The sequence below is a fragment of the Nycticebus coucang genome, chromosome 3 (assembly GCF_027406575.1).
Source record: "Nycticebus coucang isolate mNycCou1 chromosome 3, mNycCou1.pri, whole genome shotgun sequence".
NCBI classification, from domain to species: domain Eukaryota; kingdom Metazoa; phylum Chordata; class Mammalia; order Primates; family Lorisidae; genus Nycticebus; species Nycticebus coucang.
In genome coordinates, this window is record NC_069782.1 from 15,092,006 (window position 1) to 15,119,718 (window position 27,713).

The window sequence follows — 27,713 nt, forward strand, 5'->3', positions numbered from 1 at the left end:
ATTGTGCCTTTTTTACATGTAAAAATCCTGGGTCCTAATAACCTTAACGTTATTACTACTATAATGTTTTAAAATAGCAATGCCATTATTATTACTAACAAACTGAATAGAATTTTGTATTTACTAGCAGGGTTTTGTTTTGTTTTTAATTATTTGGCTGTTTTCCATTAGGGATGTATAGTTGCTGTTATGTTAGGGTTTTTAATGCAGTTAAATAAATATTTATAGAACATCTACCACTACCAGCTGCCAATTATTGATCAGACTGTTAAGAACACAAATTCTAGTGGGAAGGACATCAAGTAAGTATTTAATATATTATGACCTGTGAGTTATAGGCAATAGTGAAAATTAAATCATCCAAGAAAGTGGAATAGCACGGAGATTCATAGGTTCAGCATCCTGCTGCAAAGTCACTTGAAATCCTACTTCTCAGTACATTTAAGCCATCAGCTTTGATAGATTCTTAGACTGAGTCACTCTATCTTGTTTTCTACTTTGGGGAAGTTTTTTTCTCAGCATGATCCATTTTGTTATGTAACCACATTTGCATGGCTCCAAAGTCACAATTATAAAAAGCCCAAGTGCCCATCGATCCACGAATGGATTAATAAATTGTTGTATATGTATACCATGGAATACTATGCAGCCTTAAAGAAAGATGGAGACTTTACCTCTTTCATGTTTACATGGATGGAGCTGGAACATATTCTTCTTAGTAAAGTATCTCAGGAATGGAAGAAAAAGTACCCAATGTACTCAGCCCTACTATGAAACTAATTTGGGGCTCTCACATGAAAGCTATAATCCAGTTACAACTTAACAATAGGGGGAAGTGGGAAGGAGGGGGTGGGTAGAGGGAGGGGGATTGGTGGGATCACACCTGTGGTGCATCTTACAGGGGTATTTGCGAAACTTGGTAGATGTAGAATGTAAAGGTTTTGGCACAGTAACTGAGATAACGCCGGAAAGGCTATGTTAACCACTGTGATAAAAATGTGTCAAATGGTCTATGAAGTGAGTGTATGATGCCCCATGATCATATCAATGTATACAGTTATGATTTAATAAAAAAAATAAAAATAAAAACAAGTCACATACAGAGAGGTCTAACTGCCATCCAGTCCATCTCCCTCTCCCCCCCTTGCTGTAGGTAACTATTCTCATTTGTTGTTTGTTTTATCCCTTTGTTGCATTTTTTAAGCAAATGTATACATTCCCCACATAAAAACTCTTGATAAATGCTTACATGTTATTCTCACTGTTCTTCACCTGGCCTTTCTCGCTCCATTGCAGAGTATAGATGGCTCTGTGGTAGTGGACAGAGAGCCTCCTTGTTCTCCTCTCTGGGGGGCAGAGCAATCCCCTATATGCACAGACCACTGATGCACTTATGCAGCCTGTCCCCTGCTGATGGACATGCAGGCCATTAGGCAATGCATCACCCTGGTGGCAGCCTGCCCTACATACCTTCTTATCCCAGATGCTCTTTCTGTCCAGAGGACCAACCCAACACCCTCCTAGCTCCATCCACAGCTTCAGGCCAACTGGCCCTTTCTGCAGAGTCTCTAACATCATCTGGTCCTCCAGGGTTTATGATGGAAGCTGTAAACCTGAGAGTGTTTCCCACTCACAGGGATGGGAAAATATATATATATATATTTGAGACATATATATATTTGCCCTTGGGTTGAGTGCCATGGCATCATCATAGCTCACAGGAACTTCAACTTTTGGACTCAAACAATCCTCTTGCTTCAGCCTCCCGAGTAGCTGGCACTACAGGCTCCAATCACAACACCCGGGGTCTCACTCTTGTTCATGCTGGTCTTCAACTCTTGAGCTCAAGCAATCCACCTGCCTCGGCCTCCCAGAATGCTGGGATCACAAGAATTAGCCACCACACCTGGCCAGCATAAGAACATCAATAATTTAAATACTCATTTTTGGTCCCTAACATGTGGCCCAATATCTGGCACCCAGCTAGAGCTCAATAACTATAGAATGGATAAGTGAATGAATGGAATGGAATCATCATCTAATCCTCGGATGAATGGCCATTTGACCCAGTCACTGGTTTAGCCTATAAATGTTTTATAAACGACTAATAGGCTCCAGAACCTCTGCAATGTGCTGAATAAGCCTTGTGCTATTCTATAGACCATAGAAGAGAGATGGAAGTTGGACGATTATACAGGAGATAGGCTTGTAGCTGGATGAATAATTGTGTTTTTAAGGGTTGTTGATTAGTGGTTCAATGTCAGCAAAGAATCTCAACAATTATCCAACTAAAGAAAACCAACTTTTACCGAGTACCTGAGAGAGCTGGACATTGTGCTATGCTGGTCCTTTGACAGTCATTATCATTTCATCTAAAAATTATAACCATCTTCAAGGTAACGGTTACCCATTTAACAGATAAAGAAATTGACGTTCCAGAAGTAGCTTAACTAAGATGAGCTAGCTAGAACCAGAGGTAGGAAGGGTCCTTCAAAGTCAGGAGTGACACAGGGCTGAGAGGGGTCATTAACAGGCCAGATGACAGAGCCAGTGTTGGAAGGCAGAAAGGCAGACACAAGCAGAAGGGCCGACCCTGTGAAGTCCTCCTCTGGGAGCTGTGGATTATCAGGAACTTGTGTTTAAAAATGACCTGGACAAGCTCCAAATGGATCTTAGAAAAGCTAACATTTTACTAAGCTGAATTCATAAAAGCAAGATAATTAACAGGCTCAGAACTCCATTTGGAGAAGAATCATAAACATTCTGTTCCCTGTTGTATCCCCAGCCCAGCATCTGGAGGAAATAGTCGGTAATTATTTGGATATAATGGGATATAATAACAGGTATGCATTGACTGCCCATTATATCCAAATAATAAGTGTAAACACTTACAGGTATACTTATCCAATCATTAAATGAATTTATTGAGCACCTGTTCTTCCCTGGGTACTGTTACAGGTGTTGGGAATCCAGCTGTACCCTTGCAGAGCTTACATTCCCGGGGGATGGCAGGGAGGGGAGACAGTAAGCAAACAGATGACGGCGTGAGTGGTGGTGCTCAGGGGAAAAATAAATCAGGGTGAGGTGGGTGAGGGTGGCTGGGTAGGAAGGATGACCTCAGCTGTGGTGATCAAGAAGATAGCTCTGAGACAGGGATGCTGGAGGAGAGGCCTGATGAAGGGAGGAAGTGACCCATGTGGGCAGGGGAACAGCAAGTGCAAAGGCCCTGAGGCAGGAACAAGGCAGGCGCATTCAGGAGAGATGGTGGAGATGGTCTTTTCTGACTTCTGCTGGTGAAACCACTTCCAAAGTACTTTGTAGAATTCTGGGTGCCACTTGGTTTACAGGGATTCTCAAACTATGGCCTGCAGGCCACAAGAGGTGGTGTGATTGTATTTTGTTCCCATTTTGTTTTTTTACTTCAAAATAAGATATGTGCAGTGTGCATAGGAATTTGTTCATAGGTGTTTTTAAAAACTATTGTCCGGCCCTCCAACGGTCTGAGGGACAGTGAACTAGCCCCCTGTTTAAAAAGTTTGAGGACCCCTGGTTTAAGAGATTGTCAAATGAGAGCATGTCAAGATAATTAAGGGTCTAAAACCCACTCATATTAGGAGTGGGTTAAGGAGAGAGTGACTTACTCACACCTGCGTGGCTCCCTTCAAGAGAATGAAGAGCAGACACAAGGCAGAGGGCTAAGACTTACCCCAGGGGATGATGGGGACCACGCACTCATTCTTGGTGTGATATACAGTAGAACAAGTTAGAGACTCGAGAGAGAGTAATGAGCTGCCTAGCCTCTCTCACTACTCGAGAGAGAGTAGTGAGCTCCCTGTTATTGGAGATAATCAAGCAAATAATGCGTGATCTACCAAGAACGTGGCTGACTTTCCCATCCCAAGTGGGAATGGGAAAGGAGAGACCTCTCAGCATCCCTTTCGGAAGGTTCTGAATTATATCCCAACCCCCGTCTCCGGTCTCTCTGCCTTTGTTTCCACTCAGGTCAGAGCACAGGCGTCCACAAGCCGTAAGAAAGGCTCAGCAGCTCAGAACGCAGGAGAGAGAGAGTGTGAGAAGCTGGGTGGGAATAAGCTAGGGGAGAAGCCGGGAGAGGCAGAGAGGGATCAGTGCAGAGGGAGAGGGAAGCAGGAGGAGAGAGGGAGAGGAGAGGACCACAAGACAGAACCAAGCAGGGAAAATGAAGGAGGAAGAGACAAAAGAGGGAGGCTGACTGCTCGGAGCAAGAAGAAAAGGGTAAGAGAGAAGGCAAAGGGGTGAGGGAGAAAGGAGGGAAAGGCGAGGGAGGAGCCAGAGAGGGGGGCAGAGGTCGCGGGAGGCGGGGGGGTGCGCCTGAGCTCCCAGGGCAGCTCCCAGGGCAGCTCCCAGGGCAACACATGGGTCATCTTGAATCACAGCTCATTTAGGATCTCCTGTTTTCAGCTTGTCTTCGTGAACCCTTAAAGGGGGTTCCGCCAGTAAATAAAGCAGATTGCCGAGACTTCCTGCCCAGGCCAGCAGCCGTGTCCCCATCCTCACACAGCCGTCCCCCGGGCCTCCTCACCCCACCTACCCTCCCTGCACTGAGGACCACCCCAGAGTCCCCTCCAGTGCCCACCCACCCAGGATCCAGACCACCTGCCCGTTTCTCCAGGGCCCCACACTTCATCCATTTTTCAAGGACTCATCACGATGGAAACTGAAACTCTCTGAGAATGTAGCATCCAGCCTGGGCATTAACGGAGTTCAACCTCTGAAAGATGTTCCCCTGAAACACATGTTCTTTGCTTTTTTCTGAGGTCTTTGATTCTCTTCCATTTTCCTGCTCTCCTCTCAAGTTCAAGCAGGTCTTCACGGAGCCTCCTTAAATTCAATCCAGCAAACAGGTGCTGGGCTTCAGCTGCATGCCAGGCACCACCAGTGTCACAACTGAGACCAAAACTCGCTACCTGTCCTTGAATCTAACAGACACAGGAGTGCAGCTGAGTTTTATGGAGCCCAGGAGTTATGTATCTGAGATGCCCTCTGTAAGGAATAGAATATAAAGTTGTTAGGAGCATTTGGCCAGGGCCTTTTAGGAGGGTTTGAAAGGGCCCAGGTAAGAGAGGCCTGGGTCAGGTGCTCACTCTTGGCGAGGGCAGGATGGACCCTTCATCCCAAACCACCCAAACTAAGATAGGAGAGGAGCATTCCCAGGGGGAGGTGGGGCTGACCCCGCTTCATGAAACCACTAGGTCTACACTTTCTCGCTTTGCTCCCCTTGGTCTAAACTGTGAAAGAATCCATGATGCATTCAAGAAAAATTTAGTTCAGGCTTACATAACCACTGGCCTAAAGGTCAGCTGCCATAACAAAGACTTCAAATGGCTTGAGCCAGACAGAACTTTCTTTCTCACTTAATGGTCTAGACAAAAGCAGCCAAGGTCAGGTGTGGAACCACCTCAGGGTCAAGGACTTGGGCTCCTCTGTCTTGTTGATGGTCTGACTCTGGTGTGCTGTGCTCAGCCGCATGATCAAAGATAGTCCGTGTCCCAGCGGTGGGAAGAGGAAAGGGGGAGATGAGTGTGGGTCTGAGTCCACGCCCACCGAGACCCAGTGGTGGATCCTCGAACGTGAAGCTCTCTCTGTCCCTCTAACAGTGTGACCTGGAAGTTCATACCGTCTTCTGCTTTCATCCTGTTGAAAAGGGGGAAGAGTCCCCTGTTGAGATGCCAGGGGAGGTGGAGGTATAAAAGCTGTAAAGTTCATTCTGGGTGGTCATGTGCCCCCACATCAGGGTGTGTCATGACTGTGGAAGAGGAGAATGGCACTTTGGCCTGTGTCTGGGACACTAACGTGCAAGAGAACTTCTGGTTCTTTCCAAAGCCACCAGGGACAGAATTGTGAATTCGATGAGCTCTTACTCCATTCTCTCATTTTGGTAACTCCAACCCCCTCAACCTTACCCCAAATGTTGGCTGAGGATGAAACCCCAGGACTATCAAAGGGGCATTGGAAAAAGAGGAGGCAATAAAGAGTGCGAAGAAGTTGCCAGAAGGGAAAGAACTGAAACAGAATATGATCTGGAAACCCAATTTCAGACTCTGCCAAGTGCCCAAGCAGGATGACGGCTGGGGAAACTGTGAGGTTCACCAGGGAGGAGGCCCGGGGGACCTGTGCCAAACCAGCTGCCACGGAATGGTGAGGAGTGAAGCCTGAGTGGGACATGAGGATGTAGACACAGGGAGTGGCGAGTAACTGAGCTTCTGGAAAGTGGGAACATTTTAAGAAGAATGGTGGATCCTTGATCACATTAATCCAAAGGATAAGGAATCAATGAAAAGCAAGAGACTAAAACTATACAGCAGAAGTATAGTTTGGCTGCTTTAACAAAACCCAGATAGGCGTGGCTTAAACAAAATTAAGGTTTCTTTCTCTCTCATGTAAGAGGCTGATAGGGGCTCTACAGTGTTAGATCCAGGTTCTTTCTGTCTTTCTAGACTCAGCCATCTTCAACATGCACCTCCTATCTCAAGGCCCAAGATGGCTGCAGCTGCTCCTGCTCACACCACCATGTCCACATTCCACCCACAGGGAAGAAGGAAAAGGGGAACGAGTCCCTTCATCTTCAGGGCACCCCGAGAGGCTGCTGAAATCGTGGCTACTCTGTTTTCATTGGCCAGAATGTGAAGACCTGGCCAACTCTTCCTGTAAAGGAGGCCAGAGCAAAGGAATCTCTAGCAGAAGAGACTAGGTGCCCCTAAAACTTAAAGGCCCCATTGCTGAAGTGTGGACAGCCAGCAGTCAGAGCATTACAAGACCTAGAATAAAGGGAGGAGGCACACTGCTGCCACTGCAGCTGGAAGAAGTGGGCAATCTAAAGAGTTTACAGAAGGGTGGGAAACAGGGAACCCTTACGGGGTCGCCTTTATTTCCTCTACATAGTGGAACTCAGAGTCCTCACTGAAGTTGGGGCCCTCACCAAGCCCCTGTCTGGGTTGACACTGCATCCAGTAAGGAAGAACAACGGGCAGATACTCCGAGGGGGTCTGGGAAAAGCTGTGCCTTGGGGCTCCAGAGGTTCATTCCCAGCTCTGAGCTCAGCTGTTTTCAGGCCTTGGACAAGTCAAGAAATCTCAGGTTCCACATCTGTTAAGTGACCACAGTAATGCCCAGCCTGCCTGCTCAACAGTCCTGTTTTGGGTGTCACAGAGGACAGTGAAGACCCTTTGTAAATGGTGCAATTGGGACAAATGTGGTGGGCAGGAGAGAGTTGTCAGGGCAGCACTGAGATTTCAAGGGCAGGCAGAAGAGGACTGGGAGGGAGGTCATAGGACGTGAGAACCAGGAGGGTGCGGTCCTGTGAACCACCCTTCCCACCCTCCTAAACAAACCACCCAGCACTCTGCCCCTCCTGTGCTCTGCCTGCATCTAGCCCAGCACAGAACTCCTCCAGTGAGTATGACAGGAGAGTGGGAGTCAGTTCTGAACAAGCAGGGCCCCCATGGCCAGCAGGAGGGAGCAGCCAGCCCAGCTGTCCACAGCCGCTGGAGTTAGCTCCGTTTCATCTCGAGATCACTATCACAGAGCCTTGGCCTCATCCCTGCCCTTGGCCTTGGAAGCTGTCCTGTGACCTCTTCCCAACCCCAGGACACCGCCCCATGTTCCTGGTCTCAACTCAGTAAACAGTGTGACTTTTTCCCCCAGGCCTTTGGCCCAGCAAAGCTAGCCTCTCCAGTTTGTTCACACACACACACACTGCATGCACACCTTGGATGTACACACACACTTCATGCATGCACATACACCCTGCATGCCCACACACTGCAAGCACACACACAGTGCATGTACACGCTACAAGCACACACACAGTGCATGTACACACTGCAAGCACACACACAGTGCATGTACACGCTACAAGCACACACACAGTGCATGTACACACTGCAAGCACACACACAGTGCATGCCCACACACTGCAAGCACACACACAGTGCATGTACACACTGCAAGCACACACACAGTGCGTGCCCACACACTGCAAGCACACACACAGTACATGTACACACTGCAAGCACACACACAGTGCATGTACACACTGCAAGCACACACAGTACATACCCACACACTGCAAGCACACACAGTATGTACCCACACACTGCAAGCACACACACAGTGCGTGCCCACACACTGCAAGCACACACACAGTGCATGTACACGCTACAAGCACACACACAGTGCATGTACACACTGCAAGCACACACACAGTGCATGTACACGCTACAAGCACACACACAGTGCATGTACACACTGCAAGCACACACACAATGCGTGCCCACACACTGCAAGCACACACACAGTGCATGTACACACTGCAAGCACACACACAGTGCGTGCCCACACACTGCAAGCACACACACAGTGCATGTACACACTGCAAGCACACACAAAGTGCGTGCCCACACACTGCAAGCACACACACAGTACATGTACACACTGCAAGCACACACACAGTGCATGTACACACTGCAAGCACACACAGTACATACCCACACACTGCAAGCACACACACAGTGCGTGCCCACACACTGCAAGCACACACAGTACGTACCCACACACTGCAAGCACACACACAGTGCGTGCCCACACACTGCAAGCACACACACAGTACATGTACACACTGCAAGCACACACACAGTGCATGTACACACTGCAAGCACACACACAGTACATACCCACACACTGCAAGCACACACACAGTGCGTGCCCACACACTGCAAGCACACACAGTACGTACCCACACACTGCAAGCACACACACAGTGCGTGCCCACACACTGCAAGCACACACACAGTACATACCCACACACTGCAAGCACACACACAGTGCGTGCCCACACACTGCAAGCACACACACAGCGCGTGCCCACACACTGCAAGCACACACACAGTGCATGCATACACCGGTGCCAGATGCTACACAACACGTGCAACTCACACGGCACGTCACATGCAACAAACACACCGCACATTATACATTATACACCACAAACTGAATACCACACACACATATACCACATAAACACACAAAAATATACCACATGCACACACACCACAAATACACAAAAAACATACCCCCCACACACCACATAAACACACCATCTACACAACACACATTAAACAGCAAACACACCATAGACATATACCACAAACCACCATACATACCACACACACCCACCACACATATGCACCACACGCTGCATACCACACACACATCTCCTACAGACTCCACACACACCCCTGCATGGACACACACACACTTCACACAGGTGCACACTCCCTTCCTTCTAGCCATCTCTCTGGATCCCGTATCACACTCCTCCATTCAGCCTCTGCACAACTGCTTGAGCAGTTTTCCTAAAACCCAAATTAAGCCACTTCATTTAAACTCCTCTCCCTCTTCAAGGGCTTTCCCAAACATTCGGGCTAAGATCCTAGCCCGGCGATTTTCATCCAGTGAGCTGTGAGGTGATCTTAGGTGTGCCGCTAAAACTTTTAAAGATCATTAATTAAATTATTTTCAAAAGAAGTTCAAAGCACAGTAAGTCTATTCTTTTTTTTACTTTTTTTTTTTGATCAACATAATTTAAGTGTGCCTGGATGTTTAACTATAGGTTCGAGTGTGCTGTGAGATTAAAAAAACAAACAAAAAAAAACCTAGAAAAACACTGTCCTAGCCCCTTCCCAGAGCGGTCAGGGCCTTCTGCGATCTGTTTGCTGCCGTCCTGTCCAGTGGCCTCCCTCAGCCCATCTGTACCTCCTACCCTGCCCCCACCACAGGGGTCCTCAGGCCCCAGCCTGTGCAGCCTCTCTCCCCTCCAGAGAGACATGCCCTACCACTCACTCCGTCTAAAACCCGCATTCATTCTTCCAAACCCTGTGCAATGCTCCTCTGGTCTATAAACATCTCCTGACAGTGCAAGTGGAATTGCCCCTTCCCCTTCCGTGCCTCATGTGGACGTGCAGTGGGAAGATTGGTTTCCATGTGTGTCTCTGCAGCCAGCAGGTGACCCTCCCTATATGTGGAGCAGGCAGTCCTGGCTTGGGGTAGGCTGGGTAGAGCTGGGTGGGTGGCACTCACCCCTCTCGTCCTCCCCCACAGATCAAAGTGGAAAACCAGCATGACTACCAGGACATCACCAGCATAGTGGCCATGGCCAAAACCTACGCCACCACTGAGGCCTTCATCAATTCCAAGTACGACATCCGCATCCAGAAAATCGGATCCAACTACAAGGCTTACATGTGAGTCCCTGGGGCAGGGGCTGGGAGGAGAGTGTGGGAGGGATGGAGGTTACAGGTGCACATCTGGCTGCTGCTCCTCCCCCAAGGGCAGTGACCGCCCCGGTCGCATCCCAGAGAGAGAAAGCCCCTAGGCATGTTTGGGGAAACTGCAAGTATACACAGGATATCGGTCTTAGGAGTCAAGACTGAAAGATAAATTTGGAGACAAATCAAGGAGTCCTTTGAATACCTTGCTGAGAGGATTTGGGTTTTCTTCCGTTCTCTTTTAAGCAGAGAAGTGGTGTGATCTGATCTTTATTTATAAAAGACTCTGAGGCTGTAGGCTACAAAGGGATTTCTCTGGAGCCAAGGAGACCAGTCAGGAGGCTACATCAGATCTCTCTGGCTGCAAGCAACAGAAACCCACGTCTGATTCACTTAATGGGACTTTTTAGGTGAATTTATCAGAAAACCATAAATGATCAGAAACTTAAAAGATACCAAACCTAAGACAAAAAAAAGAAACAAAAAATAACAAACCACCCCCCTTCCCTGGACTACATTATCAATTTCAAAAATATTAGGAGCCAGGGCAGCCCCAGGAATCTCAGTAGCCAAAAATAATCATAAACGATCTTCCTGGCACCCTCGCCGGTAAATGGATCTGCCTAATCATTTTCAGTGTGTAACTCAAAACTGTGGTTCCACGGAACAGTGCTCATCAGTCCTGCTTTGGTTACACACTTATTGATTAGAGAAAGGCAGAAAATCAGTATGAAGAGTCCCTCTACACAGGCATGTGGTGTGGGCCAGCTCCTTCCTCAGTGGACATTGAGGCAGGTGTTGCTTCTGAGAGAAAAGGAACGAAAGCAAGGCAGGAAGCCCTGGAGGTGGTTCAGCCAAGGATGAGTCCGACACGGGCAGGGTTACAAGGATGAGTGGGCGTTCTGGAAGAGGGAGACTGTCTTGCTCCTCGGAGGGGATTTCTCTTCCCTCTCTGTCACTCCCTGTGCAATGTGGGTGTTAGTTCCACTTGAAACGATGAGGTCGCAGAGGACCGACCTTTGTGTCGCTGCAAGGACTTCATGGAGCACTGATCGTGTGCCTGGCTGCCTGTGGGAGGATCACCATCCCTGGAAGGTTGGAAGGTGTCTCTGGGAGGCGACTGGTGCTCTAGGACAGGATTGGCAAACCACAGCCACAGGCCAAATCTAGCTGCCACCTATTTCTGTAAAATAAAGTTGTGTTGAGCACAGCCATGCGCATCTGTTTGTGTCTTCCTGGGGTGGCTTCTGCACTACCCAGCCTGCCTCAGCCAAGGGTCAGGAAACTCTTTCTGTAAAGAGCCAGATGGTAATTTTAAGCTTGACGGGCTCTCCAGTCTCTGCCACAACGACTGTACTCTGCCACAGCCTGAGAAACTGGGGAAGAGGCAGGCAAGTTGACCTAGAAGAAAATATTCCCAGGAAAGGGATGGAGCCAGTTCTCAAGGGACGACTCTGCCCCTTCTTATCAATCACCCTCTTCCTCCCATGAGCCGGCCAGACCTGTCCCTACTCTCAGATGTGCTGGTGGTGATAAGATTGCCTCCCCCTTGTCCCTCTGAGCCGTGGCCCATTCCAGGGCATTCCTGAGGCCCCCACCGACCATCATGATATCATTTCCCTCCTCCCTTCATTGTTATAGTTCCACTTGACATTGACAACACCTTGTCCCAGTTTCTTTTCTCGAGGATTACCTCACTGCTGCATTCTTTATGCTAAGCTTCTCTGGCCTGACAGCTTCCAATTTGTCATTAGTTGTGGCATTTCCTGGACTCTGAGTTGGCCCACAGCCAAGGGAGGGGTTTCGTGTCTGACCTCACTGTAGAATGTCCCCGACCATTGAACCTTCTCTTTGGCCTATGCCTGGCCCTGCACTCGAGCCTTTGTGCTTGCTGCTACTGGAATGTCGTTCTTACAGATACGTCAAGGAAATACATATGTATAGCCTTACCTGTGTGTACACGTATATCCATAATTATTTATATATATACATATATATCTCCATCTATTCCTATATGAAGCTAAACAGAGTCATATTAATGCCTCTAACCTTCATGCAGTAGCACACAGTTCATTCCGGCCTTCCCTGATGGCTAATCTCCAACCCCCCACGCCCCCATCTGCCATCCATTTACCCACTGTTCCATCCCAGGATATGTGCAGTCTCAGAACTGTTAACCAGCGGCACAGTGCTTCTGTGTGGTTCCTTTGCCTTTAGTCAGATAGTCTCCATTCCTGTCTATACTTAGGTAGGTCAGCACCCCTTTCCCCAACCCCTTCTGTGAGATTGTGTCCTATAGTCTGAATGTCTGTGTCCCCCAGAAACTCATATATCGAAATCCTAGGCCTTAACATGATGGCATTAGGAGGTGGGGCCTTTGGGAGGGGATTGGATGGTGAGGGCAGAGTCCTCGGGAATGGGGCTAGTGCCCTTACAAAAGAGGCCCCAGAGAGCTCCCTGGGGATCCTTGAGGAGCCAGCAAGAAGGCACCATCTATGACCTGGACATAAGCCCTCGCCAGACACTAAATCTGCCACACACTTGATCTTGGACTTCCCAGCCTCCAAAACTGTGAGAAATAAGTTTCTGTTGTTGATAGTGACCTGGCCTGTGGTATTTTGTTAGAGCTGTCCAAACAGACTGAGATAACTTGTAACATGGTGGGTACTTTCGTCCTAGTCTATGTTGCATCCTACAGTGTTGAGGCTCCATTACACTCAAAACAGCCCATGGGCTGGGCTCTACCATGGAGAGTCATGTTCAAGTGAAGGGAGTTTTGTAAGATATGGTTTGGTGGCTTCTGCCACTAAATGGGAATGATAATAATAACAATAATGCCTGTCTCATTAGGTTTTGTGAGGCTAAATCAGCTAACACCTGTAAATCCCTTAGACCCAGGTCCCAGCCATGGAGAGCGCTCGTTAACCATCAGCTGTCACTGCCCTCCTTCTCTGGAAAGGAAGGCAAGCTGGTCTGTGTTCCTGCTGCTTCTGCCCTTGGAATACTTTCTTTCCCTCTCTGCACTTTACCAGTAATAATAGTAGCACCCATTGTGCTATAAGATTCACGGGAATATTTCCTTTAGTCCACACAATACCTGACAAGCATGATACTAGAATTATTCCCATTTACCATTGAGAAAATAAAGACTCAGAGATGCTGCCCATGTGAAAATGCTAGAAAATGCTAGAACCAAGATTTAAACTCACATCTGTCTGATTTTAGTCAGTTCTTAGCTTCTCTTACTGTAATACAGAACCCGCTATACCAAATCCTACTTGTCCTCTGAGGTTCATCACAGTGGCTGCCTTCGAGGGTCACATTGTGTGACTCGGGTTTCTCATCCCCACCCCAGAGCACTCCACTCCTCACATCCACTACTAACCTACCTTGCCTGTAGTCTGCTTTTAGGCTGCTCCACCGTTCTAGGTGGGGAGCAGCCTGAGCAGGGGGTCATCTCTGCATGCTCTGACTAAGCCAATACCCCAGATCTAGGGTGGACCTGTGAGAATTCTCCAAATATAACTAAACCAAGCTAAACTGAACTGCCAGAGAGCTGAGCAGTGGTGCTGTGCACCTTAAGAATTACATCTCTGAATGGCCCCTATCTGTTCTCAGGATTTAAATGCTTGTTTATCTCTTTATAAGGACATATTTTTGTATCAATTTCTCTTCCCAGTTCACCCTTTGACCTCAACCACATGCCTTCCCTTGACCTTAAAACAAATAGTTTTGTCTTTGCTTAAACTCATTCTGAGTGCAGATGTCCCATGGGGGATAGTTTGTCTGGATTTTAACCCCAACATACATCGTCCCCCTCGCCAGTAGGTAGATGTCGGGCACCCATTACATACCAGGCCCCACTGGATTCTGGGAACCTATTACATGCCAGATGTCCCTGCACACTGCGTGGATAGGGTGTGAAGTCCAACCTGGCTCCTCCCCTCAGCTTTCCCCTCCATCAGGGAAGAGAGGACCCTAAAGCAGTCATAAGTGAGACGAGCTTTACACTACTGAACTTCATTGTCAGGTGTAGTGCAGGGGGTCTACTCTAGCTGGGAAGGTGCCCTCTCAGAAGGTCATACTTCAGATGCAACTGAAAGGATGAGGAGGACTTGGGGAGGTAAATACGGAAACAAAGACTGTCTGCGGCAAAGGGAAGAAGGCACGCGGAGGCCACAACACAGGGAAAGAGCCGCAGGGAAGAGCCATGGGCAGCGGAGCACTAGCAGGGAGGTCAGTTGTTCCTGGAGCAGCAAAGGCGAAGGGAACAAAGGAAAGTGGTGGGGCAGGAAGGGGCCAGGAGACCTTCCTCCTCATCACAATAGAAAAGTAATCATTTCTCGCTAAGGATCATTTTTCCTATATTTGGGGGTCTGAAAAATTCCGAACCACCAGGGGCTACACTGCCCTAGTTCTCTTCAAAAATAGGAGTCCAACCAAGGTGTGGGGATTTCATCTTATAATATAGGCATTCTTAAAGTTTAATCTTTAAATTTCAAAGATGGCTTAGAAAATAATACACAAGATCCAACAAATAAATAGGGCAATCACATGAAGGGAAATAAATAAGAAAATATAGCTGAGGTCAATGTGTGTAACTAAGCACACATGCCATAATTGAGCCAGATGTTTTACTCAGAGCTTCCTCACAGCCAAAGCAAAAAAAGAAAGCAGATCAGTGACAGAATCCTCTCATACCCTCAGTGCATTATTTGTTCTGATACAGGAGAACCTCTATATCTGGCAACTGGAAGGCCAACACAGGATCTGCCATGCTGGAGCAGGTGGCCATGACCGAGAGGTAAGAGGCAAAGGAGATATTCTAGGGAGAGGCCCTGGCCATGGGGGGATGCTGAGGGAGAAATGCAACAAGGAGCCCAGTAAAGGCGGCCAGCTCACGCTGTACCCAGTGCCTCCCCACCCCTAGAGAGCACTTTCCTAGGCATGATTACCTTACTGCCTACCACAATCTACGGGGTAGGTATTACAATAATCCCATTTACAGATGAGAGAAGAAAGCTCAAGAGGGGAAGTGATTTGCCTAGGGTCACAAAGCTGATTAATGACAGAGCTGAGAGTATGACCCTGATGTCTTGACTCTAAGTCTAGCCATCTTTCCGGCCCAGCTGCTTTAAGAAAATAACAGCACTCACCAGTCTCTCCTGAGCCCTAGCAGCTGCAAGGAAGCATCCTTATTGAGGAAGCAGGGGTGTCGGAGGGTCCACTTCCCCTCTCAGACTTACTTCCATCCCTGTAAGAATGGGGAGAGGCTGACTTCCCACAGAGCATGCGTGTTTCAGGGGTGCACTCAGGTCTAACTCCCTTGAGACGCTGCTGTGTTCTAGCCTCCATGAAAAAGCACTAAGTCCCTTGGTCTCGGGCCAGCCACACACACACCTTCTTGCCTGCCTGCTAGTGACTTCTACCTGCACGCCAGCAATAATAGTGGACACAGGCCGACACAGCACGGGCTGCACGGCCAGAAAGCTCCATTCGGTGCACATTTATTGAGTACCTACTGCATGCCATGTTGTACTGAGCACCAAAGGATGAAAAGATTCCATCGTTTCCTCTAAGAATTATATATCAGTTGCAAGTGTCACATTACAAATCAGACTGATCTGTACAAAAAGAAAGATTCCCTGGCTCATGTCACTGAAAAGGGTACGGTGGCAGGTGAGGTTTTAGGACTCCTCTACCCACATTGGTTCCACTTCTCTGTGGCCATTATTCGAAAAGCCTCTCTCAAATGGCGGCCCATGGTGTCTCTGGGCTTCTAGCCTCACCATGCCAGCACAAAGAAAATTCCTTTTTCCCAACCATTTCAACCAAAGCCCGGAATTGAGCCGTATTTGCTGATTGGCCTAGCTTAGGTCACATGACCATCCCTGAACCAATCACTATGGCCCGGGACAGGCCTGCCTGTGCCAGGTCTCCACCCCCTGCAGTAAAACACAGCCTGACCTTGAGTACATTAATTAACAGTCCTGAACTTCTTCATGCTTAACAAAGGCAATATTACCCAGGTCAGGGTGCAGCTGTGAGGACTGAATGAGTGAGGGATGCGCAAAACCTAAGCCAGCGGCAGCCCAAGGCAGGGAGGACACTTCCCCTGCCCATCGACCTCCGGAGCAGCTGCTCGCATTAACCTGAGAACACCCTACGCGCTCACACCGAGGGCGCCAGTCTCACAGAGATGGTGCTCACGACCTGGCATGAGACAGTCATGGCCCTCTTCCCCGCGTGAGCTGCTCACGATGTCGCCAGCAGCCCACCATCTCCCCGGCTTTGCCTAGTCCCAGGCCACGTGGGCCATTCCCCCAGGAATCTACCAAGGACTGAGTCTGTTCGCTGGAATCTAGAGTCGGATAGGGTCCAGGTTTAGAAGCTGAGTAGCCATTTTTGCAGTCATGGCCAGAACTTCGGGGCCTGAACAGAGCTCCTCAGTCTCATCCCCACAGGGGCAAAGTCCATATGGGGACCCATAAACAGACCCCTCCATCTACCTGGCTCACCTGCCTGCCAGATAGCCTGACTGGCAGGCAGAGCCAGTGCTAGTCCCACCTGGCTACAGGGGAGCAGGACTCCAGCTTCCAGCCTCTCCCACACTGCTCCACCCTTGCAGCCCATACCTGGACCCTGGGGTGCCTGTGCCTTGCAGGGTACCACCAGCAGGTGACCTAGAAGTTCATCATTTGAAAACAGCCTCTGGAAACCAATTGCTTCCAGTCCTAGTCCCAGACTTCCAACTTCCATTGAGAAGAAACCAGATTTGTGATGCATCTCAGGGCACAACTCTCCCTAAGGATGTGGTGCCCACAAATCAGCCCTTGGTGCTGAATACAAGGACACCGATCAATCAGGAAGTCCAGGGGATTCTGAGAGCTCAAGGACCAAGGAGGTTCCCAAATGTGGTGACACATCAGAATCACATGGGATGCTTTTAAAAATTACAGAAATTATTCTAACATAGGGTGGAGTCCCCCAAATCTGGCGATTTATTGTGTGTTTGTTTAACCCTCCTGGTGATTCTCATGTCCAAACCGAAATCATACCTAGACCTTTCCATTTGACAGATTAGGAAACAGAGGCTGCAACAAGGAGAGGCCCCTAGAATTATCAAGAAATTAATAGCAAGAATTTTGGTCCCTGGTCTCCCATGCTGAGTGAGAACAGACAGGCCAGGATGCATTCAGAATGGGGTGGCCTGGAATCTGGAGTTGGGACTCTTAGACTCTTGAATCAAATAGGATCTGAGGTTAGAAGCTGCACAATGATTTATTAATCACAATGAACCTCCATTTCTTCATCAGTAAAATGGGTTGAAACTTTTCTGATAAAGTTGTGATGGGATTAGAAAGAATGAAGAGTCAATTCTCCAGGCACGCAGAGAGGGCTCAGTGGGTGTGAGTTTCCGTCCTTCCTTTTACGTCTCTGATCTCACATGGGCCTCACTGCAGCTGAACTAGGAGCCCCGAGAGATCTAAGGAATCCTGGCTCTGACTGCCCTGCCATGTGACGTGGGGAAGCCCCTCTCCCTCTCTAGGCTGCAGTGAGTGTTTATGAGTAAGATGAGAGAGCGAGTTCTAAGAGCTCTGCAACCAGGATGCCTCCTTATCCCAGCCCTCAGGGCTCAGAGATCTGAGAGCAGGCCTGCCCCGTGTGACCCTGGAGAGTGGGGGAAGAAGCAAGAACGTTGACACAAAGTCCCCTGTGATTCCCAAACCCAGCCCACAAGGGGAGCCAAGTCCAAGCTGGGAAGATGTCTCTGGATACAACCATCCCCTTGTTGCAGGGTCAAAATCCAGCCTCGAGATCTGTCCCCAGCAAAGCAAACTGGCCTTGCAGCCATCAAGTAGCTGGAAAGGGAACAAAAGCCACAGGTCCAGAAGGCCAGGCCCCGGGACCAGGCAGGAGCAGCCTGCCAGGCTCCCCTGCCCACTGGCCCCAGGCTTGGGGAGAATGTGCCCTTTGTCCCCCACCAGCTCTGGTCTGGCCAGGGCTCTGGGACTTGGGGGCATCCTGGGAGGGCTTTCTGGAGCCCATTCGAGCAGCTTTCCCAAGGGAAAGGGCTTCAGGACATCTGGGTGTCCAGGATGGCTCCAGTGGGCAGGATAAGCCCCCTACCATGGTTGAGCCCACAAGGTCCTGCAGGTGGGGATCCCATTCTCTCTCTCCCTCCTCCTTCCTCTCCTCTCTGCCCCCTCTTTCATGTTCTTTGGGCCTCTCTCCCACTGCCCACCTCTATGCCTGCCGGCCTCTCTCCCACTGCCCACCTCCATGCCTGCCTCCCTCTCTCCCACTGCCTCTGTGAATCCCTCTGTGTCTTCTCCCTGCCCCCCTCTCTCTCCATCTCTGTCTGGGCGCTTGTGTGTCGCTATCCCTCCCTGCCTGTGTCTCCCCCTCTCTCCTTCTGTGTCCTCTTCCTGGCTTCCTTACTGTCCATCTGTCCATTCCTGCAGGTACAGACTATGGGTGGACAGCTGCTCGGAAATGTTCGGCGGCCTGGACATCTGTGCGGTCAAGGCCGTCCACAGCAAGGATGGCAGAGATTACATCATTGAGGTGAGGGGTGGGCCAGCAGCTGGGTCCTGGGTCCTGGCTCCTGTCCTGGGCACACGCTCATGCAGCCCCGGTCTCATTGGGCGGCTCAGGAGGCTCCTGTCCCACAGCCCTCATGCCCCTCCTCATCCCCACCCCAGGCTGCCACAAAAGGCTTCCTGCCCTGGGGCAAAAGCTCAGGGCATGGGGTTTAACAACTTTCCCTAACCTGCAGGCTTAAAGGTAGGGGGAAGAGTATTTGGCAGGATTCTGTCCAGCTGGGCCCCTTCTGTTTCCTCACTGTCACCGTGCAGAAACTCCATCACTTGTTCACACAACAAATATGAACTTAGGGGCTCTGTGGGCAAGCATGGATGTGGCTCTGGGGGCGCAGCTGGACACAACAGACATGGGGTTTGCAGGCTGCAGGGAAAGGGTGATAAGCAAAGACGTGTGCTGAGGGCTCAGAAGAGGGCACACGTGTGCAGGGTGTGAACGGAGGGAGCTATAACTACAAGAGAGAGGCTGGCAGAGGGGCTGTGGGTCAGAATCTCTCTCAAGAGCCTCCCGCAGCCCGTGCCTCTCCCAGGCCCACAAGCCCCTCACTCCTCCGTAGCTTCCCCATGTTCCTCATGGTCCCTAGATGCTCCTCTCCCCTCCTCACCTCCCCTCCCCTCCCCTACATCCCGTGGTCCTCACTGCTTTCCCTGAAAACATCCCCCTGGCCTTAGACTCCCCCATGCTCTCCACACACCACACACCTTGGCCCCACTCAGCTGTCTCCCTCCGTGGCCTTCTCCTCAGCCCACAGTGCAGGATGGCACTGACACAAGGCCAAGACACGTGAGGGAGAGCCCTGCGGCTGTCCCCTCCCTGGGTGTGGGCGGCTAATGGGAAGCACATGGCCAGGGTGACCACAGGAGCCAGCCTGTCCTCCAGGCCCTCGTGTCTGCCCCACTCCCTGGGGAACCATTGCCGAGCAGGACCAGTTGACTCAATGAGTGGGAGCCGGCTGTGCCAGAAGAGCATTCACACCCGTACCCAGGGTGGCTCCCTGGAGACCAGGGGAGGCAGCTCAGGACGATGGTCCCCCAGAAAAGCTGGCGCTCCACAGGATGAGTTGCGTCTGTATCAGCAGATCCAGTCCTACTCTGGAGAACACCTCTTTAGTCCAGGAGCCATTTCCCTCTGGCCACTATCATTCCTGAGATTCCCCAAGTAGCCCTTTCCCGGAGGAACCATGGAAGGAGCCAGAAACAGCTGCTGCCTGGGGGAGCCAGTTCTCACCTTCCCGGGAATATCCTGGGAGCTTCAGTCCAGAGGTGGGGCAGGGACTCTCCAGCTGGGCACTGCAGGTCCCGAGACCCCACGTGGTCCTCCTGCCTCTGCGTCTCCTTCCAGGACCCCCAGACATGCACCAGCTCTGGCACATGAGCCCTCAGTCCTTTATTCACTGAGCCATTCCCCTGGGGGTGCCAGCCCCCAAGCCAGGTGAACACAGCACAGCAGCAAACACCATAGCAGGGACCCTGCCTCCTAAAGCTGCCACTCCAGAAAAGGTGGTCAACCGATGAAGGACTCCTGGCTCCCCCAGCCCATCCCAGCTAGGGTCTCTCCTTCTCCCTGGAGTTAGTGTTACCTCTGCCCCTGTGTGCTTCTGCCTCTCTGAATTCAACTTTCACTCGTAGGAAGAACAAAAATCTGTGTCCGTGGGCCCAGGCTTCCTGGCTCCAGACCTCTAGAGGGTCAGGAATGAAAGACCTTTCACATAAAAAAAGAAAAAAAAAGTAAAAGTTGTGGGCTTGAACTTCAAAAAACAAGAAAACAACATCTCAAAAATGTTCCGAGAGAGAGAGAGAAAAAGAGAGAAAGAAAGATGGCTTTTCAGATTTGTTTTTCCTCACAAAAACATTGCAGAGTTTATTTCCCTTGCTTTGGGGTTTGGGGTGGAGTCAGGGAAGATGGTGAACTTGTTACCAGGAATATAAAAGGTATTTTCCCCCAGGGAGGGAGGAAAAAGGGAGAAGAGATCTAAAAATACTGGCTTCTTCAGCCACCTCTGTGGTGAGAACAGAAAATTTGTGTGAAATGTTTTGTGAAGATCTTTACAATGAAATACTCAGGGGAAAGACCCTTGAACTTGCCCTCTCTAACCTGTGCGAAGAATGACATTGCTCACTGGAAAAATGTTTCCCTGGGGTGACTAGAGTGTCCACTTCCTTTGGCCACATCTACCATGGGGATTCTAAATGCCCTGACCTCAGGTTCCTTGTGGGGGCCATTTTCCACTGCAGGGAGTGCAGGAAATAGAAACCAGAAAAGAAGGGGGTGGCCAGGGGCAGGGGACAAAGGGCAAACAGGGTGCAGAAGCCCACATACATTCGAGACAGCCCACAGTCATAGCAGCTCAGCAGTGCCCACCAAGATGCCCGGGTGCTGCGCGTGGGGATCCTGGGATGTCCCAGGCCCACGTGCAGCCCACAAGGAGCTCAATTCCCAGAGTCGTCAGGACCCTGCTAGAATCTGTACTCATATCCTTGAGCTTGCTTTTCATTCCCAACCACAATGGGTGCTTTAGATCATAGACCCCTGAAAGTTCCAGCCAGCAGGGTCTTAGCAGCTGCCCAAACCCCTCAGTTCACAGTTGAGAAAAATATAGACCTGTAGAAGACAAGAGACGCGCCCAAGATCACACAGCAAGTCCATACCAGAACTCAGACCTGGAACCCAGATTTCCTTTGCCCAGTTCTTACCATGGAGACCTGGTACAGGGATTGATGAGAATTTGTCCAATGAAATGCAAGGATCATGGATTGCTAGCAATGTGTTCTTGAACTTACCACTTCTTTGACCTTCAAGTCAGGATAATAATAGTACCTACTTGAAAGAGCTATTGCAAGATTTGTGTGAGCTCATCCACACCCATGCTTAGAACAGTGCTTAGCACATAGTAAGTATTCAGTAAAATATAGCACTTGTTAGTATCCTTATCATTACAAGCAGGGCTTATTGCAAGGACCCCTCAGGCCTCCACTTAGCAGGTATTTATTGAGGGCATACCTGTCTAACAGGACACAGGGCCCCTCCCTGACCTTGGGGGCTCACAGTCCAGTTGTAAAGACCCAGTAAACAGGAGACGACAGTGCTGTGGGATAAGCTGTCCAGTGGGACAAGCAGAGGGAAGACAGCGGAGTGCAAGTGCAAGGTGGCTCAGCAGAGCTCATGCAATCAGAGGAGGCCTCCTGGAGGAAGGTGCCTTGCAGGACGAGGGGTTAGCCAGGTAAAGAGTGGGCAGAGGGAATGACACCAGAAGGACCTGCAGGGGAGCGAGAACCTGATGAGTTCAGAGCTCAGGGGAATGGGAGACCAGACAGGGAGTGATGGGGGTGGGGCAGGTGAGCACAGGCGGCTGGATTCCTACAGGGGAGGAGGACAGAGATGACAAGCCCAGGCATTTCGCAGATCTGCTAAAGCCTGACAGACACCGGTGTGAGACCTCCTACAGCCGTCAGGGCCTGAGCGATCACGTGGATCTTTGGCCTGTGTGACCTTGGGCAAGTCCCTTTCCATCTCTGGGCCTCAGTTGCTCCATCCATAGGAAGAGCAGAAGGGGCAGCTGTGATGCCTCAGGCCACCTCCCCACACAAGCACTTTTCTTCCCCAACAGCCCCGCTCCCTGGGGAATGAGTTTTGCTCCCAGCTATGTTCAGCCAGGGCCCCAGAGAACAGGCCTTCCCTCTTCCCTCTGAACCCTAGGTCAGCTCCAGCTTGTGTCATTTGTTTTGTCCCGATTGAGCCCCCACCTTCGCTGTTTCCGGCTTTGTGAAAAGCCTTGACCTCAACAGAGGCAAAGGAGGCCAGCCCCCAGCCTGGGAGGGGGCCTGAGTGGGAAAGGAGGGGGCGGAGAGCAGATCGCAGGGCTGCAGCCGGGCAAATGCTAGCGGAATACAATGGCACCCAGGGGGCTCCATGGGGAAGTCCCAGCGGGAGGAGCCAGCCGGTGGTTTGTGTGGTGGACATCGCCATCTGGTGGTCACCTCTGTCCTGAGTCCTGGGCTGACGCTCCTGAGATGTGCTGCACAAGCACCGGGCTCTCCCGGCCTGGGGGTCCCTCAGCCTCCTCTCTCCCCCTCAGGTAATGGACAGCTCAATGCCCCTGATTGGGGAGCACGTGGAAGAGGACAAACAGCTGATAGCCGACCTCGTTGTCTCCAAGATGGGCCAACTCCTGATGCCAGGAGGCACAGTACCCTCACCCCTGAGACCTTGGGTAAGATCCTGAGGGACGAAGGAGACTTCGTAGCAATGAGAAATGCTGGATGTTGGGGGATGGGGAGCCCTTGGGACCAAAGGAACCACCACAGGGAGAAAGCAATGGGGTGCGGACAGAGGCCAGGCTCACACCTGACAGGTGTGTGCATGTAGGCAGCTTCCCAGGGGACCCTCCTCCCCCCACCACTCCGGGGAGAACCATCTTGTCCCAACTTTGGGCAGAGATTAGTGACAACAGTCCCTTCCATGCCCTCCATCCTGGGCCTGAGCAAGACATATATGTGTGTGTGTGTATGTGTGCACGTGCACGCCCAGGAGTACATGTACACACATGCCCTCAGTGCGCTGCTCCAGCACCAGTCAATGGAGACCATTGTGTCTTCCACATCCCCATCCCCAACCTCGACAAGCCCTCATATAGCTCCTCCCCCAACTGTCCCCACCATAGACCAGCAGATTATTCTCCAAACAATCTGCCAGCTCCCTATCTTCCTAGAAAAGCAAGTCTCAAAACCTCTCCCCCCCACCCTCACTTTCCCCACAAACACTAATCTATGACAACAGACATCTGAATAATGGTCCGATGGGGTCATGAGGGATTTGCCACCTGGGAGGGGTTAGGGGGCAGCCTTCTCCCCTGGGAATGTGGTATGTCTTGATCCAGGCAGTGGTTACACCCCTGTAGACATGGGTAGGGCTTCATTACACTGTACTCCACAGAACTCTGCACTTAATCTAAGTCTTATCTCAGTAATGAAAAGATCTTTATAAATAAAACTCTCCCACCCAGGGAGTACATGGCTGTGGTGACATCAGCAGGCTTCTTTTCTCTTCTCCCACTCTAGGCTCCTCAGACTAAATCAGCAAAATCCCCAGGCCAAGCCCAGCGGGGACCTCAGCTAGGACAACCCCAGCCACGCCCACCTCCACAAGGTATGATCCAGGACACACCACCCAGAGAAACGGTCTCAGTGAGGATCTTGAAATGCAGTGAGGGACCCATGTGGGATTTCCAGAAGGCACTCTGGGAAAATCCATCTTAATGCCTTAGCCACAGAGTACGCTTGTTCACTTCACAAGACTGTGAGGTGTGTCACCCCTTCAAGTCGGGAAAGGAAGATGGGACATAGAAAGTAAACTATGTTGGTACACAGAAGTGACAACCGTCCCTTCCATGCCCTCCATCCTGGGCCTGAGCAAGATGTGTGTGTGTGTGCACGCACAAGAGTACATGTGTGTACCAATTGCTGTGAGATCGTCTCATTTTCTCACTTTTATCCTCCCAACCTCTCTTCAGTGAAAACAGTACTTCCTTTTTACAGAGGTGAAAGTTGAGGCTTTGCCCAAGGAGGAACAACAAGCAAATGGCAGATTCCTAAGTCTGGCCTTACAGACCTTCTAGAAAGTGTTTATTCATAGCAATGAGTGGTGCCTGATTAGACTTGTGAGTTAACCAGCTGGAGTAAGAAAGAATGGAAAATGGAACATTGTATGTAAATCTCAAAAATATTCCAGCATGACTATGTGAATGTCACCCTTTAATAGAGAATGGATCAACTATTGATAACAAGATGAAGGAAAATGGTGACAATAGCAAAGTGACTCTGCTGTTCGGGGTTCTCCCGGGCAGGTCTAGCAGAAGTCCACCCTGCATTTTCTCTAGAGATCCCAACTTTCCGGGCACATTTGCTGCCAGGGTAGAACTTTAGAACAGCTGTGCATCAGGAAAGCAGGGTGAGCACTTTCACTGTAATCGTGGAAGGATCTACTTAAAAGCCCATCAGTAAGAAAATGGTACCATCCTATCGTGGCCTTCCCAGAAACAATTCTTAAAGCAACAGATCCATGGCTTCTTGAGAAAAATCAGCGTTGGGCACCAATTGGCTTCCTCTTTTATAGGTCTTAGGTAAAATGCACCAGCCATCTTTCTCGTGTGTTCTTCTCTTCCTAGAAAAGTAGAAAGTATTCAAGAAAAGGCAGATTGTTTAATTGTTTACAACTGCATACAGACATCCGTTGGACATATTGCGGGTTCTATTCCAGACCATCACAATAAAGCAAATATCACAATGAAAGAGAATCACACAATTTTTATTATTTCCTGGTGCCTATAACAGTCATGTTTACATTATACTATAGTTCCTTAACATACAGTAGCATGATGTCTAAGAAAACTATGTACCTACCTTAATTATAAAGTAATTTATTGCTAAAAAAATAATTCTAACAATCATCTCAGCCTTCAGTGAGTCATCTTTTTGCTGGTGGAGGGGGTGGCACCTGTGGCTCAAGGAGTAGGGTGCCAGCCCCATATACCAGAGGTGGCAGGTTCAAACCTGGCCCTAGCCAAAAACTGCAAAAAAAAAAAAAAAATTAAAGATAAATAAATAAACTTTTTGCTGGTGGAGGGTCTTGCTTCCACATTGATGACTGCTGGTGATCAGGGTGGCAGTTGTTAAAGGCAGGGGTGGCTGTGACAATTTCTTAAAATAAGACAACAATGAAGTTTGCCGTGGCGACTGCCTTCTCCTTTCATACATGATTTTTCTGTAGCCTGTGATGCCGTTTGATAGAATTTTATTCATAGTAGAACTTCTTTCGAAAGAGGAGTCAATCCTCTCAAACCCCACCATTGTTTTATCAACTAAGTGCAATATTCTAAACCCTTCATTGTCATTTCAACAATGCTGATAGCATCTTCACCAGGAATAAATTTTATCTCAAGAAACCACTTTCTTGATTTCTACGTAAGAAGCCATTTCTCATCATTCAAGTTTTATCATGAGCTTTCAGGGATTCAGTGACATCTTCAGGCTCCCCTTCTAATTCTAGTTCTCTTGCTCTTTCCCCTTATCCGCAATGACTTACTTTACTTCCTCTAGTGAAGTCTTGAACCCCTCAAAGTCATCCACATGGCTTGGAATCAACATCTTTCAGACTCTTGTTAATGTTGATATTTTGACTTCCTCCCATGGACCACAACTGTTCATAATGACATCCAGAAGGGTGAATAATTTTTGGAATCTATTCAGTTTACTTTGCACAGATCCATCAGCAGAATCACCATCTATGGCAGCTATAGCCTTGTGAGATACATTTCCTAAATGATAAGACTTGAAAGTCAAAATTATTCTTTGATCCAAGAGCTGCAGAGTGAACGCTGTGTTAGCAGACATGAAAACACCATTAATCTCCTTGTACATCTCCAGTGAGCTCTTGGGTGACTGGATGCCTTGTCAAGGAGCAGTAATATTTGGAAAGAAATGGTTTTTTCTGAGCAGAAGTTCTCAACAATGGGCTTAAAATATTGAATAAACCATGCTATAAACATATGTGCTATCATTCGGGCTTAGTTGCTCTTTTTATAGGGCACAGGCAGAGTGGATTGAGCATAATTCTTAGGGGCCCGAGGATTTTTAGAATGGCGAATGAGGATTGGCTTCAACTTAAAGTTGCTAACTACTTTAGCCCCATGAACATTACTGTTCTTCAAGCAGGTACATGTGTTTTTTCAACCAGTTCCATGCCTTAACCACCTTCGCAGTTTTAGGTAAGTCACAGTACCTCTCCAAGCCTCAGTTTCCCCAAGGTAAAGGAGGACATAAAGCTGCCAACCCTAATGATAGGAGTTGTCCATGAGATAATGCTGGTGACGCGGTTAGCAAGGTATTTGACACAGAGCTTAAGAGGTGCTAGTTCTTCTTACTGCTAATAATTTGCTATTACTACCATGCAACTCAGACTATTAATGACTTATGTCTTATGTTTCTCTTAGTGATGACCGTTAACAATCTTTATAACCAATATCATTATCATTAACAATCCTTATAACTAACGCAGCCCCACGGCCCTCCTGCCTGACAATAATTCTGCAGTTGTAAATGTTCAAAAACCACTTTGTAAATGTTCAAAAACTACTTCTTCCTCACCCCCAGCAGGCTCCTGGTGGGGCCTCTATCCTGCCCCCACTTTCCCACTCTGCCCCAGGACTGACTTTTTAAAAACACATCTGAATAGAACCCTTTTGAAACAGAGAACTACTGTATTCCCATTTCCTCTCTGGCCCAGAGTAGAAACATGCTTGATAAAGAGATATTATTTTAAGGGACGTGAGGCTAAACATACTTTTAGTGAGGTGAAAAACAATCAGTTTAAAACCAATGAAGGTAATTAAAGAAAATGGCTGGTGCATTTACATTCAGAATAAAAATAACAAGGGTAATTTAAAACAAACACTTCCAATGACTTCCCCAAATAACTAGATCAACATGATTCACTTATTGTGAGCTCACTGCTCATCTCAACTCAGTAAAAATGAAATCTTCTTTGAATAAATGTCATTTTTTAGGCACAAATGCCATGCTTAGGCAAATACTTTATATGCATAAAAAGTATATATAAAACTATATAGAGAGAGTTTTTGTATGAGCTAAAATAAAAAACACTAAATAGTTTGCTTTGCCCAGAAGCTGAGGGAAATAACTAGGGTGAACAAATAATTAATGAATCAATGAATGAGCGTCCAGGTTTTCCAAGATACGAACCTAGAAAGGGGTATGGTGGGAATGTGAGTAAAAGTAGAAAACAGCTGTT

At 49.0% G+C, this 27,713-nt stretch overlaps 1 protein-coding gene across 3 annotated transcripts in view; it reads left to right on the plus strand.

The window, feature by feature from the left end:
* Nucleotides 1–27,713, plus strand: part of SYN3 (synapsin III) — a 449,664-nt gene that overhangs the window by 415,478 nt on the left and 6,473 nt on the right. For all 3 annotated transcript variants that reach the window (XM_053582387.1, XM_053582386.1, XM_053582388.1), the window contains exons 8-12: nt 10,138–10,280; nt 15,034–15,108; nt 18,770–18,872; nt 22,984–23,118; nt 23,966–24,053. In XM_053582387.1, the coding sequence (XP_053438362.1) occupies nt 10,138–10,280; nt 15,034–15,108; nt 18,770–18,872; nt 22,984–23,118; nt 23,966–24,053 (544 nt within the window). The remainder of the gene's footprint in view (nt 1–10,137; nt 10,281–15,033; nt 15,109–18,769; nt 18,873–22,983; nt 23,119–23,965; nt 24,054–27,713) is intronic.